Source organism: Marmota marmota, unplaced genomic scaffold, assembly GCF_001458135.2.
Source record: "Marmota marmota marmota unplaced genomic scaffold, marMar, whole genome shotgun sequence".
NCBI classification, from domain to species: Eukaryota; Metazoa; Chordata; class Mammalia; order Rodentia; family Sciuridae; genus Marmota; species Marmota marmota.
In genome coordinates, this window is record NW_026000101.1 from 170,011 (window position 1) to 187,011 (window position 17,001).

Consider the following 17,001-nt stretch of genomic DNA (forward strand, 5'->3'; position numbering starts at 1 on the left):
ACACTCATCCACATAAAGACTTGAACTTGTATGTCAGTGCGTGTGCACGAGGGGGGCGCAACGTTTTAAGGTAGAAAAGAGAATCTGAGGCGTCTAGTATTTTAGAGGAAAAATGCAAAAAGTTGGCTATTTTTCTCCACAATTGAGAATTAGCTAGCTGGCTAATTGCTTCAAAGCGATCCTGGTGCACATGCTGCGATCCCCGAAGAGCAGTTTTTAAGTCCCCCTCCTCTCCACTGCCGGGGCTGGAGGCCAACACGGGGCTCTCAGGGCCCCCGGGTCGACTCCTGCCCCTACACCCACTTTCACCCCTTTCTTCCCCAGGGCTGGACTGTTTCACCCCGTCTCCAGGCAACCGCCAGGCGCGCCAGGCGGGACGTCATTTCCTGAAGAGCCCGCGGGGGGAGGGGGTGGGCGAGGGGGAGGGGCTAGGGGGCGGGGCTAAGGCTGGGCAGGCGACGGCGACGGCGTCGGAACTCGCTGGAAGACTCGGCCCAGGGTTGCTCAACAGTTCGCAAAGTCCGGGCTCGCGGCGGCGCAGCTCCGTCTGCGCCCGGGCGGCGCAGGGGCGCGGGGACCCCGGGCTGCTGCATGCCGGGGCTGCCCCGGACATGCCCCGCACCCCCTACCGGACGCCCGAGTGGCCCCATCCGCTGCGACTCCGGGGCTGCGGGACTAGATCGACCCCCGCCCCGAACTTCTGACTTTGGGGTCCCCCAGCCCTAGAAGAACCGGCGGCCTGGCTGGGGGAGCCCCGGGAACTGGTGTGACGGGGCGGTCAGCTTGCTGCGCCCCCACTCCAGCCACCCGCCGTCTCCTGCGCCCTCCGGAATGTAGCTGTTCTCTCCGCGCCCCCCGGCCTCCAGCCGCAGTCTCCGCGACCTCCGGGCTCCAGCCGCCAACTCTTTGTGCCCCAGGATCCCGCCGTGGTCTCCGTGTCCGCAGATTCCAGCCGCCGTCTCTTCGTCCTCCGNACGGGGCTGCGGCTGCTGTCTGCCAACGTGCGCCAGCTGCACCAGGCGCTGACCACGCTGCTGAGCGAGGCGGAGCGGGAGCAGTTCACGCACTGCCTAAACGCATACCACGCGCGCCGCAACGTCTTCGACCTGGTGCGCACCTTGCGCGTCCTGCTGGACAGCCCGGTGAAGCGGCGCCTGCTGCCCATGCTGCGTCTGGTCATCCCGCGCTCAGACCAGCTGCTCTTCGACCAGTACACGGCTGAGGGTCTCTACCTGCCTGCCACCACCCCCTACAGGCAATCTGCTTGGGGCGGCCCCGACGGCGCAGGGCCTGGGGAGGTGCGCCTGGTCAGCCTACGGCGCGCTAAGGCCCACGAAGGCTTGGGCTTCAGTATCCGAGGGGGCTCAGAACACGGCGTGGGTATCTACGTTTCCTTGGTGGAGCCTGGTTCCCTGGCTGAGAAAGAAGGGCTACGGGTCGGGGACCAGATTCTGCGCGTCAACGATAAATCCCTAGCCCGGGTGACCCACGCAGAGGCTGTCAAGGTAGGGCTGTGGTTCGGGGAAGAATAAGGGGGAAAGTATCTGCAATAGAGTGGGGCAGCTCCTTCACTAGCTCCATGCTGTGTGTCCTTGGGCAAATCACTTGACCCGGCTGGGCTTCATTTTTCCTAACTTTAAAGCAGGAGCATCTAGTTTGTGGATCAGAGAGCTGTCAGTCCCTGAGCATATGGTGATGCCTTGCCTTCGTGGGGCCTACCTGCTATTGCAGAAGATAGGACAGTATCAAATGCACAAGCAAATGTATGATCACAAAATGTGAAAGGCTCTTTGGATTCTTATGAGCATTCAAAAATAAATAAATAAATAAATAAAATCTCTGCTTGGCATAGAGTTAGTAATCAGTAGGTGGTCTGCGCTGCTGCTACTGCTGTGGTCATGATCTTGTCTCTGAAAGTTTTGTTAGTTCATCAGTGGCCGGAGGAGACTGTTGGGGTGACCCACAGAGCTTTGGCCTGACCCTGCTGCTTGGGGCAGTCTGAGATCCTGAAACAGGTTACTCGCCCTCCTAGAACCTTTGGTCTTGCACCTGGAAAATGTGGCAACTGGACCAGATAAGTGGTCCCTAACCTTGTTGAGAATGCATCTACTGCCTGAATGTCAAAAACAAGTCCCCTATCCCCAGGAGAGTGTGTGTGCTTTTTGTGACTGTTAATTGAGAAAAATAACCTCCTGACAACCAGCTTCCAGGGATTTAATCATGCTGTTAAAGGAGTGTGTTTGCTGATCTCGTGGCCCAGGGCAATTGAAAAGCAGTTGGAGTGTGAGATGGAGCCTGTTTGGTCCCCTGGTGAATTCAAGGGTCCCTTGCAAGCCTTTGGCCCTCACCCCATCCCTCTGTGGGCAAGAAGTGAACAGTTTTTGCTTCTGCAGAGAAATGCTTCAGGGGTTTGGGCTGGCCTGTGGCCCCCTCTCCTCCCCATGCCATACCCTCCTGATCCCCCACACTCAGGTGCCCATGCCTGCTGGCTGCTGGGAACTCCAGGCAGCAGAGCTCCAGGGCTACTTCCTGTGTGCTGACTGTCCAGTGACTGTCCAGTGACCTGTGGCCAGGTGACTCCCGCTGACTGTACCTGGGACACCAGGATCTGTTTCTGCCCTTGGCTTCCTCTTTTGCCTTCCAGCCCATGAACCCCCAGCAGGCTCCCAGCGCTTTTAGAAACTTCTTTGCAGTTTCTGGGGAAAGGCAGATCAGCGTAGATTGTTCCAGAGTAGAGCCAGCAAAGCTCTTTGTGGGTTTCCATGCAACCGTGGGCCCTGGCTCCTCCCCCCACGTCCATCTTTCCCTTGATCTAGTACTCCATAGAGTTATAAAGAAATAGTCCATTAGCCTTGACCCTGAAAGGTCAGAGTTCTGAGATGATAAATTTGTGCTCTAAAGATACTTGATCCAAATGGTCATTTATAAATGTGGATTCAATTTTAGAGGCAATTTAAGGAGACTGGACTAACTTAATCATCACAAGGTGATAGACTTTGGAAAGGCCATCGGTCCCCCTGAATAGTAAGAACACTGTCTCTCCCTTCAGTTGCACCCCAGACCCAGTGGGCCACAGGGTCACACTGCTTGGCTGTGAATTTCAGTTTCCAGGCATTTCTTTGATGCCCCTGGGCCCCTTCTCGGGATGTCTCTCAGCTACACTGTAGTGGTGGAGCTGTGACGAGGGCAACAGCAGGCCTTGGCTCTTTACTTTTGTTGCTTTTACAGCAAAACCTCAGCTCTCCAGGCATGGTTTTTAAGCCCAAGAGAGAGTACCTGCTGTCACCCGGGGAGAGCATAATAGGAGCAGAACTGTCCTTGAAGTGTGGCATCTGTGTCACAGGAGCCTGTGTGAGCTGAGCAAGGTGGCCACTAAGCAGGCTTTCCCCTCTTCTGGCCAATGTCAGACACATAATCTGCCTGCAGTGGACCCTTCTGGACCCTTAGGAAGCAGCAGTCAAGATGCTGCTTTGTCATATTAACTCCAGAGGGAGAAGGGGACAGACTTTTTGGTGGGTAGAATTCAAAACAGAGGAGGCCAAAGCAGGGTCGCACGGTGTGCAGATGGTTTCAGGACAGTTAAAAGAACACCTGCAGAGCTGTTTGTTGATGCATTTCCAAAATTAGGAGGGTAAAGTCCCTTAGCTGAAAGTCTGGACAGGCCTGGCTCCCCACCAGGCACCAACCGCCCCTGCTTGGGAGCTCCCCGAGGCCCTGCGAGCCTCGGTGCTGGAGGGCCCCCATCAGGGGTTCAGCAGTGCAGGTGCACGGCTCTTACCTGGACTCAGACTGTCTTGGAATTTTCACTGGTTTGTCTGCTCCTGACTTTTTACTACATTGTGTTTCGTAGGAGTCTTTTCAGTCTTCAAATGTTTCTTTTTCTTCTGTGATAGAAAGAGGGGAAGAGATCTTCTGAGCTTCCCAAAAGGAGGAGTTAACTGTATGTCTGTGTGTGTGTGACATGAAAAAAAATGAAAATAAAAAATCAACATAAATGTTAGGAGTTAAACTACTTGAGAGCTGACAATTCAGAGAGGGTCACAAGCTTCTTCAAGAAGGGATTAAGCGAACACAGTTCTTTCCACTTCTTATTCTGACAAATGGAGCATCCATTGTTCCTCAAAGCAGTTTACTAAGGATTTTTTTCCCACATCCAGTGGGGCTTCCGGTCCTCTTTTAAGGTCCATTTGCCAAATCAGCAGTGACAGGTCCAGATAAGGCAAGTCATTTACTATTTGCAATTAGATTGAAATGTTTGATTTTTTGAAAAGTCTATGTTGAATGAACAGGAGCCAGACTGGTAATAATAAAATACTTGTTCAGAGGTTTTCAGCCAAATGTGCTTGATAAATCAGCCAAGGAATCCACAGACCAGGGATGCTGCCCTAGCTCTGCTGCCCACTTGCTGGGTGACCTTGGCAAGTTACTGATCCTCTCTGTGTTCTAGGGTGAGTGGGTTGGGGGCTATCCAGAGCTCCCTCCAGCTCAGTCAGTCTGTGACTTACTTGCTGTGTGCCACACAGAAGGCCCGTAAAATGTTGAATCTGATGTTTTCTTGTTCTTTTGGAATTGCCTTCGTTTAAGGCAAAGAAAGTTGGCTAAGGACTGGGAGATGAGCGTCTTGGCATTCTTGTGTAGCATCCTACTAAATCAGGAAATTGATGGGTTACACACTGTACTGATGAGAGCTGCACGCTGTCTCTCGACCCAAGAACACCAGCCCTGGTGCCATTCCAGAAGAAATGAGAAACCACAATAGGACTCTGGCACAAGCAGCAGTGGCCTGGGAGCGCTCAAAACCAAACTCACTTATCCACTTGCTTTCTGAGCCCCCTGGTTTTGTGGATAGAAGAACTCGGGGTGTCCAGGTGCCACTGGCACGTGTGTGCGGGTGTGTATTTCATCTGGGTAAAAATTAAATGGCTTCTCTGCACATCTCAGCATCCCCATATCCAGGGAGCATGTTAGAAACTGAAATGTTCCAGAAGTTAAAGACTCACTGGCCCTTGCATTAATTAGAGTTATCACACTCTCCTTCCTTTGCATAATAACCCAGGAAGAACCTGTCTGTATTAATCTAAGTCATTATATTTGGTTCAGCACCTTCTAAATGACACGTTTGTCACTTGACCATGGTACATGGTTAGCTGAAGCCATTACAGATGATTGCCACTTCCAACTTGGTGTCTGATCTGGGGCTCCTCCCACTGGCCTCATTCCTGGGCCCACGTTTGGAAACCATGGTGGGCAAGGCTTTCCTCGGGCCCTGCATTCATTCTCCCCTTCTCTGGCTCCTGTCAGCAGTGACACCTGGAAAGCTCCCTATTCATAAACTCTTGGTTGTGTAGACTTGGGGTTGCAGCAAATTCAGAGCTGGCGCAGTCCGCGGAGAGGGCGATTCTTTAATGTAGCCTTGGATGTTCATTTCGCCCAAGATGAGCTCAAGGTTATAGAAAACTGTGCCGCCCTTGTAGGGCCAGATGCTCTTCCGACTGGTTATTACCGTTCAGATCAGAGAAGCATTCCGTAGGGTGGAAGGGGATTCTCTTATTTTGCCTTTAAGACTTGCTATTTTGTAGTAGAAGGTTCTCGCCTCCTGACTTGAAGCTGGACTTGAACGAGATGCAGAATCAGCCCCGCTCAGCGTCGTGTTTCCCCTTCAGTCTCCGCTGCCACTGCCAAGGAACCCAGATTGCTTATTACATGCCATAGATTCACCGTTTGGAGGGAGCGGTAAAGAGAACGTGCTCCTCTAACCTCTGACCAATGGGATTCATTCGCGGAGTCACCGCCCTCCTCTGCCTGCCTCCAGCCACTCGCAGGGAAGGCAGCCCGTGTGCACCTGTCAAGCAGGTGCAGCTCTCACGCATGCGCCTGTCTGTCGTGCCCGAAGCACGTGCGCATCTCCGAGTCTTAATCTTCCTTTGGTCCTGCAAAGGGCTTTGCACTGAAGCAGGCGTTCTCACGGGATTAGGCTCCAGCTGGCTTTCTCCCGGGTTCTTTCAGGATCTGGAAGGGACAGCCTTTGGTCCACACTGCTTGGGACCAGTGAATCTGATTAGAAGGAACAGGACATTAAATGTCTGGAGGTGGCTGGAGGCTGAAATAGAAATCTTTCAAAATGGATTGTTTTTCTTTCTTTCATTTGTTTTAAACCCCCAAGCAGGAATCTGATATTAACTCGAAGCTCACGCAGACTTCTAATTGCGCTGCGGGGCGGGGTGCTGTGTTTCAAGTTTCTGTGCTGCAACGTTTCCTTCTTCCTTTTGCAGCCTGATGGGTGGAGAGGGTCCACAGAGTGGGATGCAAACTCACTCGTTGTCCCACGCCTCCCTGGTGCCACCTGCAGGAAGCAGCACCATGGGGCTGGAGCTCTGTGGGGTTTTTTAATAGATGTTTTATTTTTGAGAGTGGTTTTATGTTCACAGTCAAATTGAGGACACAGGTTTCTCCCCACTCAACTCCCACACACACACAGCCTCTGGCGTGATCAGCCTTCCCTTCCAGAGGGACGCACTTGTCATGATCCAGGAACCTGCCTCGACCTGACCTTGTCACCTGGAGTTTACATTGCACTTGACATTCAACTTTGCTTTACTAGAACACTACTGAGAAGAGAGGAGTCTAACCTTAGTGGGAGCCAACTGTGTGCTAGGTGCTTTGTCCCTCCTGGGCCATTCCATCCTCCCCAGGGGAAGCAGGAATCCCTGTCAACCCTGGGATTAGGAATCCAGCAGCCCCACTGCCTGGATCCCCACCCCAGGGTTATGAAGGCAGCCTCCTGGAGGACAGGGCCTGTCCCCCAACTGGAAGGCAGGCGATGTCCATTCTGTGCCTGATATCCGGGACCTGTTGAGAGCCACCCCAGACTTGGTTTTGCTAAGCAAGGAATTTAAGACCTCGCCAAGGGAGAGTGGTGTGACTCCACCCTTGCTTTGTCTTGAGACACTTGTCCTTATTTCTCTGAGCACTGCTTACTACACTGCAGAGGTGAGCTGGACGTGGTCCCTACCCCCAGGAGTCTTGGAGGGGATGATAGACCCAGCCAAGGGTTACAGGTCAATGGCATCTTAAGTGACATCCTCATGCCCCTGCATCCCTGCCACCCCCTCCAAAGCAGTACCTCTACCCTGCCTACCCCTCCTTGATTTCCTTCAGCACACTTGTTGCTACCAGAAGACCTTTCTTGGTTTATCATGTGTCTCCCCCACTACAAATAAGCTTCACGGAAACTAGGATTGGATATGTCTTGTTCCCATGTTCCCATATGCCCAGCTCCTGGCACACAGTAGGTTCTTTAATGAATGAATATTTACCAACAGAATGGAATGATCTCTCTCTCTCTCTCTCTCTCTCTCTCTCTCTCTCTCATACTGGGGTTTGAACCAGGGGCATTATGTCACTGAACTACAACCCCAGCCTTTTTTATTTTTCATTTTGAGACAGGGTCTCACTAAGTTACTTAAGGTCTCACTAAGTTGCTGAGGCTGGCCTCGAACTTGTGATTCCCCTGTCTCCACCTTCCCAGTTGCTGGGATGATAGGCATGAGTCATTGAGCCTGACCTGGAATGACCTCTTAATCCAGGGCTGGTGAGTTTGGGATCCCGAACTCCTGAGTGGGAGATGTGAAGAGAGTGCGTGTGGCAGTGGAGTGGGCACTGGATGGAACAACCAAGGAAAATCCAAATCTGTGGTGTGTGCTTTACCACCTTCACCATGGCTGTGTGGCATGGGCACTTCCCATGACATCTCTGAACCTCAGGCTTTGGAGCTATGAAATGGACCGTGGGCATCAAATGTCTTGTTAGGGATGAAAACATGTGAAACCCTCTGCTGCTATGTTAGGAAAAGACCTTTGCCAAAAAAAAAAAAAAGTGGTCTGTGCCTGAGTGGCAGCAGATTTTCGCCTCCTCTGCAGCCCAGATCCACCCGTGAGCCCCCTCTGGCAAGTTCGTTGTCACTTTGCTCTCAATCTTAAAACCAGGTTACCCGAAGTGGGTAATTTCAGCAGCTTGATTGTGTCTGGGATTCCAAAATAGAATCATTTATGCATTCCAAAGCAATCAATGAGCCGATTTGGGGGTAAGATACATCTTCTGGCTTTTTTTTTTTTTTTTTTTTTTAAAAAAAAAAAACCTTCAGGTTTTCAGAAGCCCCATGTTTCCTGGTGGAGGCCGACTCCCTGCTGCCACGTGGATGGTTCAGAGCTGCTCTCTTCTGTATGGAGAATGCAGAGCGGGTTTATTTTTTCTTTTCTTCCAGTCCCGGCACCTTGGCCTGCTCCCTCCTTTGAGATTTCTTGTTCCTTCTGCTAAATTGGCCGTGGCTTTGCTTCATCTGGCAGCGGTTTCAGGCTCCTGTTCCCTCCCTACCTGAGTTTCCCAGGACAGCGTCCTCCCAACTCCGAATGCAAAGCAAACAGCCCAGCCCTCCCAACACAGTCCCCAGGTACCTCCTTCCCTGGGTTCTAAAGCTGCGGCAGCAAGGAGGACCACAGTGAAGTGTTTCCAAAAGCCTGAGCACTGGGGCTGCAGGAACGCGGCAGTTTTCAGCTGTTAGCTTGGTGGAGATTGAACAGGCTTCCCAAGCAAGACTGAACCACTCTGAGGGTTGGGCCCCCCCACCCCCCCATCAAGCTAGTCCCTCTTAAAATTTGACCAGACAGCTGCACCCACCCTGTCCCCGTCCTTAGCTGTTTTGGAGCAAATATCCAGATGTGCAAGGTCAGCTGATAACGTGGGAAAGTCCTGGGAGGCTCGTGGTGGAGTTTTGAGGTGGACATGGTTCACCTGACAGTGTTACTCGGCAGTGACCTTGGGCAGGTCCCCTTGCTGCTCTGTGACTGCCATCTCCTCTCCACTGCACCTGGCTGTTGCACATCAGAAGTTTGAAAAATATGTCCGTGGAAGTCCCACAGCGAGCATTAAAGTGAAAAATGTTATCGACTCCATTCAGTTGGCTTTGAAGACCTTCTGTGTGCCTGCTCAGTTTTGTTTTGTCTTTTTAAATTGTCATTGGAAGAAAATACCAGGACTTGGGGCCTGGGAGGTTGGTCGTAGCTGTTTGAATTGCAGAGTCATTTGCTAAATGTGGTCAATATTCCCGCATAGGCAGAGTTTCTTTAAAAATGTAATTGCTCCTATCTGGCTTTTGGTATCTTCATTTTTACTTTATAGCAGTAATAAAGCCCAGTGGATGAATGGGATTGCACGTCCTCACCTCCTTGATTTTCTTCAAGGCCTTTAAAAATAGACGAGACAGACAGGACAGATGCATGGCCCAGCGGCCCAGCGTGTGACTGCACTGTCCCCTAGACCATCCTTCCCTGATGGGCTCCCAGGGGCCTTAGAGAGGAAGAAAAGGAGACAGCTATTTCCAGAACCATTAAAGCAATTAATGCAGGTAGGAGTGGTGCTTTGATGACACAGCTTCTGCACTAAAAAAAAAAAAAAAAAAAAAAAAAAAGAAAGAAAGAAAGAAAAAAACACACACAACTTGTAATTTATTTGAACCGCATCTGAAATGACGTGCCAGGCCTTGGAGAGATGCTTTCCGATTAAGCAGTGTGGTCCAGCTTTCAGAATTCACCTCCTGTGGAGGTTTGAAAGCTTCCGCTCAGGATGCAGGTGAGCCCTGCTGACCACTCCGTCCTCCTGGCCCCTGGGGAGGGGTGGCAGCTCTGGTGTGTCTGGACCCAGCATCCATCCCATTTCCTTCATTTCTCTCCTGTGCCTCCTTGTTCTCTCTGGGAGTCCCAAAGCCTTCCCAGGTTTCCCCAACTCTCTGGAGCCCTCTTCCTCCTCCAGGAGTCCAGTGCTGAGATTTTAAGTCATTTCAAAGGTCAGTGCGTACAGATCTCCCTCCACGTCCTTCCTTCCTCTCCCGGCGTCTGTATCTCTACTCGTTGTCCAGCTCGCCGTCTCTGAACAGGATCCGTGCATCCTCTGAAGGCAGCTGTTTCTACCTGTGTTTTCAGCCCTTCTCCAGCATTAGGAATGATCTATTTGCTCTGGATGTCCTGGCACATCTTCAGCCCTCTGATGGCCCTTCTCCTGCCCTCAAGTTGTGGACATGTCCCAAGTTAGTCGCCTCGACCTGCTTCTCCTCTCTGGGGGACCACACCACCTTCAGTGTGGCTGGCTCTTCAGGATGACCCTGTCCCCATTCTGTCCCCCTCCCTGCCATCGCTGCTGCTTAGCCACAGTGACCTCCTCACCCATCTCATCCATTCCCATCCTGGAAGCAGGGTGAACCCTAAAGTGCCTGCCTGGAACCTGCTCTTGAGCTGGGAACCCACAGAGAGCCTTCGGGCAGCCCAGGGTCTCGGCCCTAAACCTACAGAAGATTCTCCTGTCCAGCTGTTCCCTGGATGGGACCACACTTGATCCAACAAGTAACAGCCTCCCCTGGAACCAGGCTTTGTTTCTCTCCACCTTCGACACCCATGTCCCGTTAGGCCAGACCTCCACTGTGTCCCCAACAGACCTGCCCACCCGCCATTGCTCCCGTCTACAGGAGACCTTCATCCCGCCCTGGCCTCCCTCTGCCTGCCAGCCCCTTCCCTCTTCCATGACACACCTGTATACCCCTGCTCCTCCTTGTTGTCACTGAGTGATGATGACCTCCACCTGAGTGACACTTGCAGCGAGCCAGCCCTGGCTTCAGTATAAACTCATTTAAACCCCACAGCAGGCCTTGCAAAGAGTTTGTCACTTGCCTTTTGTCTCAGATGCAGGTAGTGGCAGAGCCTGCTTGTAAACCCAGGTGTTGTTGTCCTGAGTGACTGCAGAGACAGGCGACATCTCACGGTGCTGGGGCCTGGGCCCTGGAGCCTGTCCACGTTCAGAGCCCAGCTCTGTTGCTTTGTAGCTGTGGCGTCTGGAACGAGCTTCTCAGCCTCTGACTCTGGGATCCCTCCACCACAGAGGGTGTTGTGAACGGTAGGGAAACGGCAGGCAAGCTTTCGCCATCCCCAAAACGGGTGCGATGGCCACGCAGACAATGTGTTAAAGCTCTGGGCGCGTCAGTGAACTTGAACATGTGACGATCGCCTGCTGCATTCAGACCACGGCGCTGGGATCTGTTTTTCTGCTGGACGAGGCTCGTCCTGGCTCTGGAGAGGCACAAAATAGAGAGCACACGAATAAATGTCACCGTAGGGGAGAGTTGTGTGTGCTATCGTGATCTCTGCTGGGCTTCTTTGCATCCCCTCCTGACTCTTCCCTATAGCCTGAGGGAGAGGAAACTGGGAATCAGAGGAAATGGTGACCAGCTGCAGGCGCATGGATGGGAGGAAGCAGGACCGAGATTGGAACCCAGGTCCATGTGCCTCCAAAGCGCATGCTCCTTGCCTCGGCTCTTAGCTGTCTAGAAAGACACAGGGTGAACAGCCCGGTGTGGTGCTGGTCCCCAGAGGGGCTCTGTGAGTATGTGTCTCCTCCCCAGGTTTTCCTCGGGGGGCATGACTTTATAGACATTTGGTGAGAAAACCCACGCAGAGCCAGTTCACCCACGCCCTGGCCGCCTGCCCTCCTGGATGCATGCATGTCATCCCCAGGCTTCAGGGACATCTCTGTTATCTGTCTCTCCCCATGCCCTGACTTTTGTCAGCTTTTTATTTTGTGCATTGTCCGTGAAAATCCCCTGATAGGGAACTGTCACCTCAACTAACCCCCTTTCCAATAAACTGATGTCTGGTGAAGTCCTCTCCTTCCCGGCGGGGCCTGAGGTCCTCTGAACACAGCGAGGATCAGAACAGGGTTGCCTCTGGGCCTGGGGTACAGGCTGTCCTCAACCCCGCCACACACTGGACAAATGAAAGGGCCATTTGGTTTGGCTTATAGAAAACTCTGGGGTGAAGTTCAGTGGCAGAGCGATTGCCTGGCCGCATGAGGCCCTGGGTTCCCTCCCTAGCACTGCAAAAAAAAAGTAATTAAAATTAAACGTGTGTGTTTGCATATGTGTGCAAATGTCTTTCTGTATTTATTTTAGTAAACTAAGATATATGGGCTCAATTCTCAAAACTCGGAAAGCCCAGGAAAACAGAGAAGAAACAAACACAGAATTGTGGCTAGCCCACCGACCCCAATGTAATCACTGTTGGCAGTTGGATTCCCGTCTTCCCGGTAGCCTGAGTGTGTGTGCACTGGGAATTCTCCACACACCTGCCAGTTTGGACGTCGTTATCTAGCCTGTTTTCCTCGCCAAGCCATGCATCATGACTGTTTTCCCACTTTGATAAATGTTTCTAGAACGTGATTTTTAATGACTGCATAATATATTGCAGCAAAGAGATACATGATTTATTTAACTAATTTCTTCCTGTTGGACAGTTTGTTTTTTCGGTGCTATCCATATTGCTGTTTTTCACATCCTTGCACATTAATCCTTAAGCGCGTCTCTAATAACTCCTGGGGCTGTCTTTCTGGAGGTGGTATTGGCTCAGGGGAAAGGCATAATTTTAAGACTTTTGATAACAGTTGCCAAACAGTTCTTGGGAAGGGAATTATTTTGCATAATCCCTCCTGCCAATATTAGCAGCCTGCAAGAGCCCCGATTTTCCCCTGGCCATGCCAACATTGGGTATTATGGTTTTCCCCGGTTTTTCCAGTCTCACAGACAAAGAAAAAGGTATCCTATTTTAATTCGCATAATTTAAATAGGTTGAATTCCTTTAGGTGTTTGTTGTTTGTATATGTATTTACATGGTTTATGTGTGTATAACTTACTGATAACCTATGCCCATTTAATCTCAAAGTTTTATATTTGAACCTCATCAAGTCTGTCTTTTCCATTCTGATGTTTGCTGAGTCTGTTTTTTTTTTTTTTTTTTTGGCAGGGGTTGGATAACCAGGGGTTGAACTCAGGGGCAGTCAAACCACTGAGCCACATCCCCAGCCCTATTTTGTATTTTATTTAGAGACAGCGTCTCACTGAGTTGCTTAACGCCTTGCCATTGCTGAGGCTGGCTTTGAACTTGTGATCCTCCTGCCTCAGCCTCCAGAGCCGCTGGGATGACAGGCGTGTGCCACCACACCTGGCTGCTCAGTGTGTTTTTGAAGCACAGTTGATCCTCCACCTTGAATTCAGATTCTTCAGTGTGAAATCAAATTCAGCTGGAAACCCTTCACTTTTTCAACTGAGAATGGTCAGAAAGAGTTGAGTGACAGGGATATAAGGAGTCTGGGAAGGCAAGAAGCCCCATCAACATATCTGCTCATGAGCTGAGAAAATGACATTGATATACGCTCATATTCCTGATGGATCTATGTGCATTGGACATTAATCCCAGACAATAAAATACTCCCTTGCAAACCCATCAAGCCTCATCTTGAGCCATTATATTTATGACTCCTAGAGTCATGTTAGTTCTTCCTTAAAAAAAGAATAAAGAGAAAAGAACATTTGTAAAGCAATTTACTTAAATTATAAGGGGCTAAAAGTCAGGCTTAGTGGGTAATGGAAGAATTGCATTAAAAAGGAATCAATATCTTTCTGGGATCTGCGCTGGCTTTGTCTTGTGAGTTGTTCTGCAAAGGGGTGGTCACCCTATCACTTTCTTGCAAATTTCTTGTAGCATTATCCCCAAGGTCAGGTTTTTTCCTTCCTTTGGGGGTGCATTTTCACACAGCCTGCACTCAGTAAGACATTCAGGGGAGAACAGGGGCTTTCTCAGTTCAGGTCTCTATCCCAGCCCTTGGGATCCCCCCATGTTTCCAAGATGAAAGTGAAGTTTTCCTCTTACTCACAGAGCCATTGGACAAGGTCAAAGTCTTGTTCAAGAAGGGCAGGGAATGAACCATTGGTTTTTAAAATACTGCTGCGGGAGGCGCCAGTGAAAGGCACGTTAAATAGCATGAAGGAAGGTCTGCAGAGAGGAGCTTCCCTCCTGCCTCCTCTTAAACCTCTCACCAGGGGTTTCCCTCCCATGCCCCAGCTTGCTCCTGGCAGCTACAGTTCCTGGATCCCCTGCTCCCTTGAGGGTCTTTCATATACTTTTTGCAGCTGCTTCTGGAGGCTCATGCTGAGCTGTCTGTAGGGAGGGTCTTGGAGGGCACCCTGCCCAGCAGTCCTGGTGATTCCCCAGGGATGCAGCAGCCAGAGCCGGGCCATAGCTGCACAGAGCTGGAGCAAAATGGGCAGGCCTTGTAGTGTCACAGCTGTGTCCCGGAGCCTGGTCCCAGCAGGCACACAGATGTCGGTGAGGATACCGTGCAGCTGTGGGTGTTTGAGAAATAGTGAAGCCTTATTTCACCCCTACCTGCTTACGTTGCCAATCCGAAAGAATATGGAATTAGCCATTTGGGGACTTTGATGTAGGGAATGTTTACAAATGACATGCATCTTAGACCACCTGGCAGCTGCCAGGTGTTTCCTAGGAGTGGTGGGAGAGGGACAGGAGTCTCCAGAAAGCAGAGTTTTATCGTTCAAGCATCTGCGGCAAGGATCTCAGCCTCCAGATGCTTGGAAGGGGTGTCGGATCCTAGAGACGGGTGTAGATTTTAGCATTTATTCATCTGCTCAGCAATTGTTTTATTGAGCACCTGCCCTGCGACTGGCATAATTTAACACATTCCTCAGCCTCTACATAGATCATTTACTTATTTGTTCATATGTTTATAACTAAGATTGCTCTTATGTCGAGAGCCACCGAGAGGCTTAAACTGAAAAGCGCATTATTAAAAAGGTAAAGGGATCAGAAGTGAAGTTAGACAGTCTGCGAGCGCTTGTGTGTGTGCCGTCTTTGATAAAAAGAGTATTTCATCTTTAAATTGAATTCTGAGCTTCCTAAAACCAAGGCAGAAAGAGAAATGGATAGATTATTTAGATCCCGCTAGAGGAATCCTTGGTACTTCTGGAGAGAACGTTCCTTGGGGAGGGCTTCCTTGCATGTATGTCCTCGTTGTCGCTTGAAGTGGAGTCACCTGCCACCTTGTGGGGTTCTGCTTGTTGACCCACCTGTGATGAAGCCAGAGGTCCTGGCTTCCTGGTCTGTTAGAGGGTGGAGCTAGAAGGAGAACTTGCACAGGTATGTGGGATGTGGCCTCTCAGGGGCAGCGAGCAGCACGTGCAGGGGCCAGAAGTGGAAAGAGCCGGTGATCTGATACTGTAAGAAAGCTCAGGTGGCAGGTGGAGGCGGGGACGGGCTGGTCAGGTGTGGGGCAGCCGCCCAGGCCTGAGATGCACCTTACATCAGAAACAACAAGGAGAGTTGGGGGCAGTAAGGGACAGGGTTGGCTTATATTTTAAAAGGATCATTTGGCTCCTCTGCAGAGGCCGTTTTTGGGGTCTGAGAGCGGAGGCTGGGGCCCATGCAATAGTGGTCCCTGTGCGAGGTGATTGACACAGAGAGATGGTGCAGGTGGAAGGCACCCTGAAGACAGCGTGCTAATTAGGGATTTATTTTCCCATGACATTAAAATATGCTACTGGGGCACAGAGACTACACTGCTAATTCCTGTCCTCCCTCTAGGCCGGGATGATGGGTAGGGTCTTTCCAGGGCTTGTGGTTGTCATCTGCCTAAGACTCCGGGGTCTGAGGGCCTCTCACCTGTACCTGCCATGTCTGTCTTGGGACAAGGTGTAGGACCAGCCTTGTGTTCTCTGAACCCCCTTGAGCTGCGGTGAGGGCTGTGGGAGGGGAGGCACCGGTTTCGAGAGTCCAAGATTCATATTCAAGCCCTATCCTCTTTGTGACCTTACATGGGACATTTCACCACCAAGCATCTCTTTCCTCATCTGTGCAGTGGAAGGAATAAAACGTCATCAGGCTGGGTATGGTGGTGCATACCGTAATCCCAGCCCTTCTGGAGGCTATGGCAGGGGGATTGCAAGTTCAAGGCCAGCCTTGGCAACTTAGCAAGACCCTAATCTCAAAAAAAAAATTTCAAAAAGGGGCTGGGGATGGAGCTCAGTAGTGCACCTGACTGGCATGTGTGAGGCCCTGGGTCCCATCCCCAGCATGTCCCCCACCCAAGATGCCATCATTGTAATCTTTCTGTTACTAACAGCATTAACCTCCATCTGCCCAGGGCCTCCTGCATATTACCCAGTGCAGAATATCCATCAGTGCTCATTTGGCCCACAGGATAACTCTGAGGGTGGACATTAGTAGCCTGATTTAACAGGTGAGAAAACAGGCTCAGAGAGGTCAAGTACCTTGTCTAAAGTCTCAGAGCTAGGAAGGGTGGAACATCTTTTGGGAACTTCCATTGGAAAACTACCCTAGGTTGCCCCTACCCTAAGCCTCCACCACGTTACCCTTTTTATATTGGTGTTTTGCAATACTTAGGACCCAAGAGTTAGCCCCCAGGTGAAGTTGGAAGATAGAGCCTGAAAGTAGGAAGGAAGGGGAGCACTGCTTTGGGATACTGTTGTGAAGCCTCCATGGAGGCCCATCCAGGGGCCCACTACAGAATGAGGTGGCACAGTGCTGCCCCCTGCAGGTGGCTGTAGGAACCACAGCTGGGAGAGAGGCCAGCCCCAGGACACATCCAGACACCGACACAGGCTGCTTTGCCTGCTGCCTCAGGTTTTCCACTGCATCTATAAAGTCAAATGCAGCATGCTTCAAGATGGGACTGAGAAGGGTCTTCATTGCAGATGTTTGTGCTGCAAAAAATAAAAATAAATAAAAAGGAGAAGCACCCTAGATGTCTGTCTATAGGAGAATCCCATGGTAGTGAGTCCCTGCGTGCATGTGGGAAGAGATGAGCTTAATGCCACTGAATTGGTGAGGAAAGACCCTCAAGATTATCTTTATCTAAAATAAAAAGATGGAGCAGAAGATGTGCAGCGTGAGTCAATATACGTGACAGCTTTGCATATGTCCATAGACAGGTGTATAAAAGGCTAGAACAGGCCAGGACGGACAGACAGTGAGGTCTCACAGCACTCAAGATGGGCAGATGCCCTCTGGGCTCTGTGTTCTTTTAAAGAATAATGCCTGACCCTCTGGAGCTCTTCCCTATATTCCAGGTACTGCCGGGGGGGGGGGGGGA

General features: G+C 51.0%; 1 protein-coding gene across 1 annotated transcript in view; it reads left to right on the forward strand.

Moving 5' to 3' along the window:
• Positions 1 to 770: 770 nt before the first annotated feature.
• The window catches only part of Whrn (whirlin), a gene marked incomplete at its 5' end in the record, with an annotated part of 85,546 nt that continues 69,315 nt past the window's right edge, over positions 771 to 17,001 (forward strand). Inside the window, one exon of the mRNA XM_015492092.2 lies at positions 771 to 1,505. Within this exon, the coding sequence (XP_015347578.2) occupies positions 771 to 1,505 (735 nt within the window). The remainder of the gene's footprint in view (positions 1,506 to 17,001) is intronic.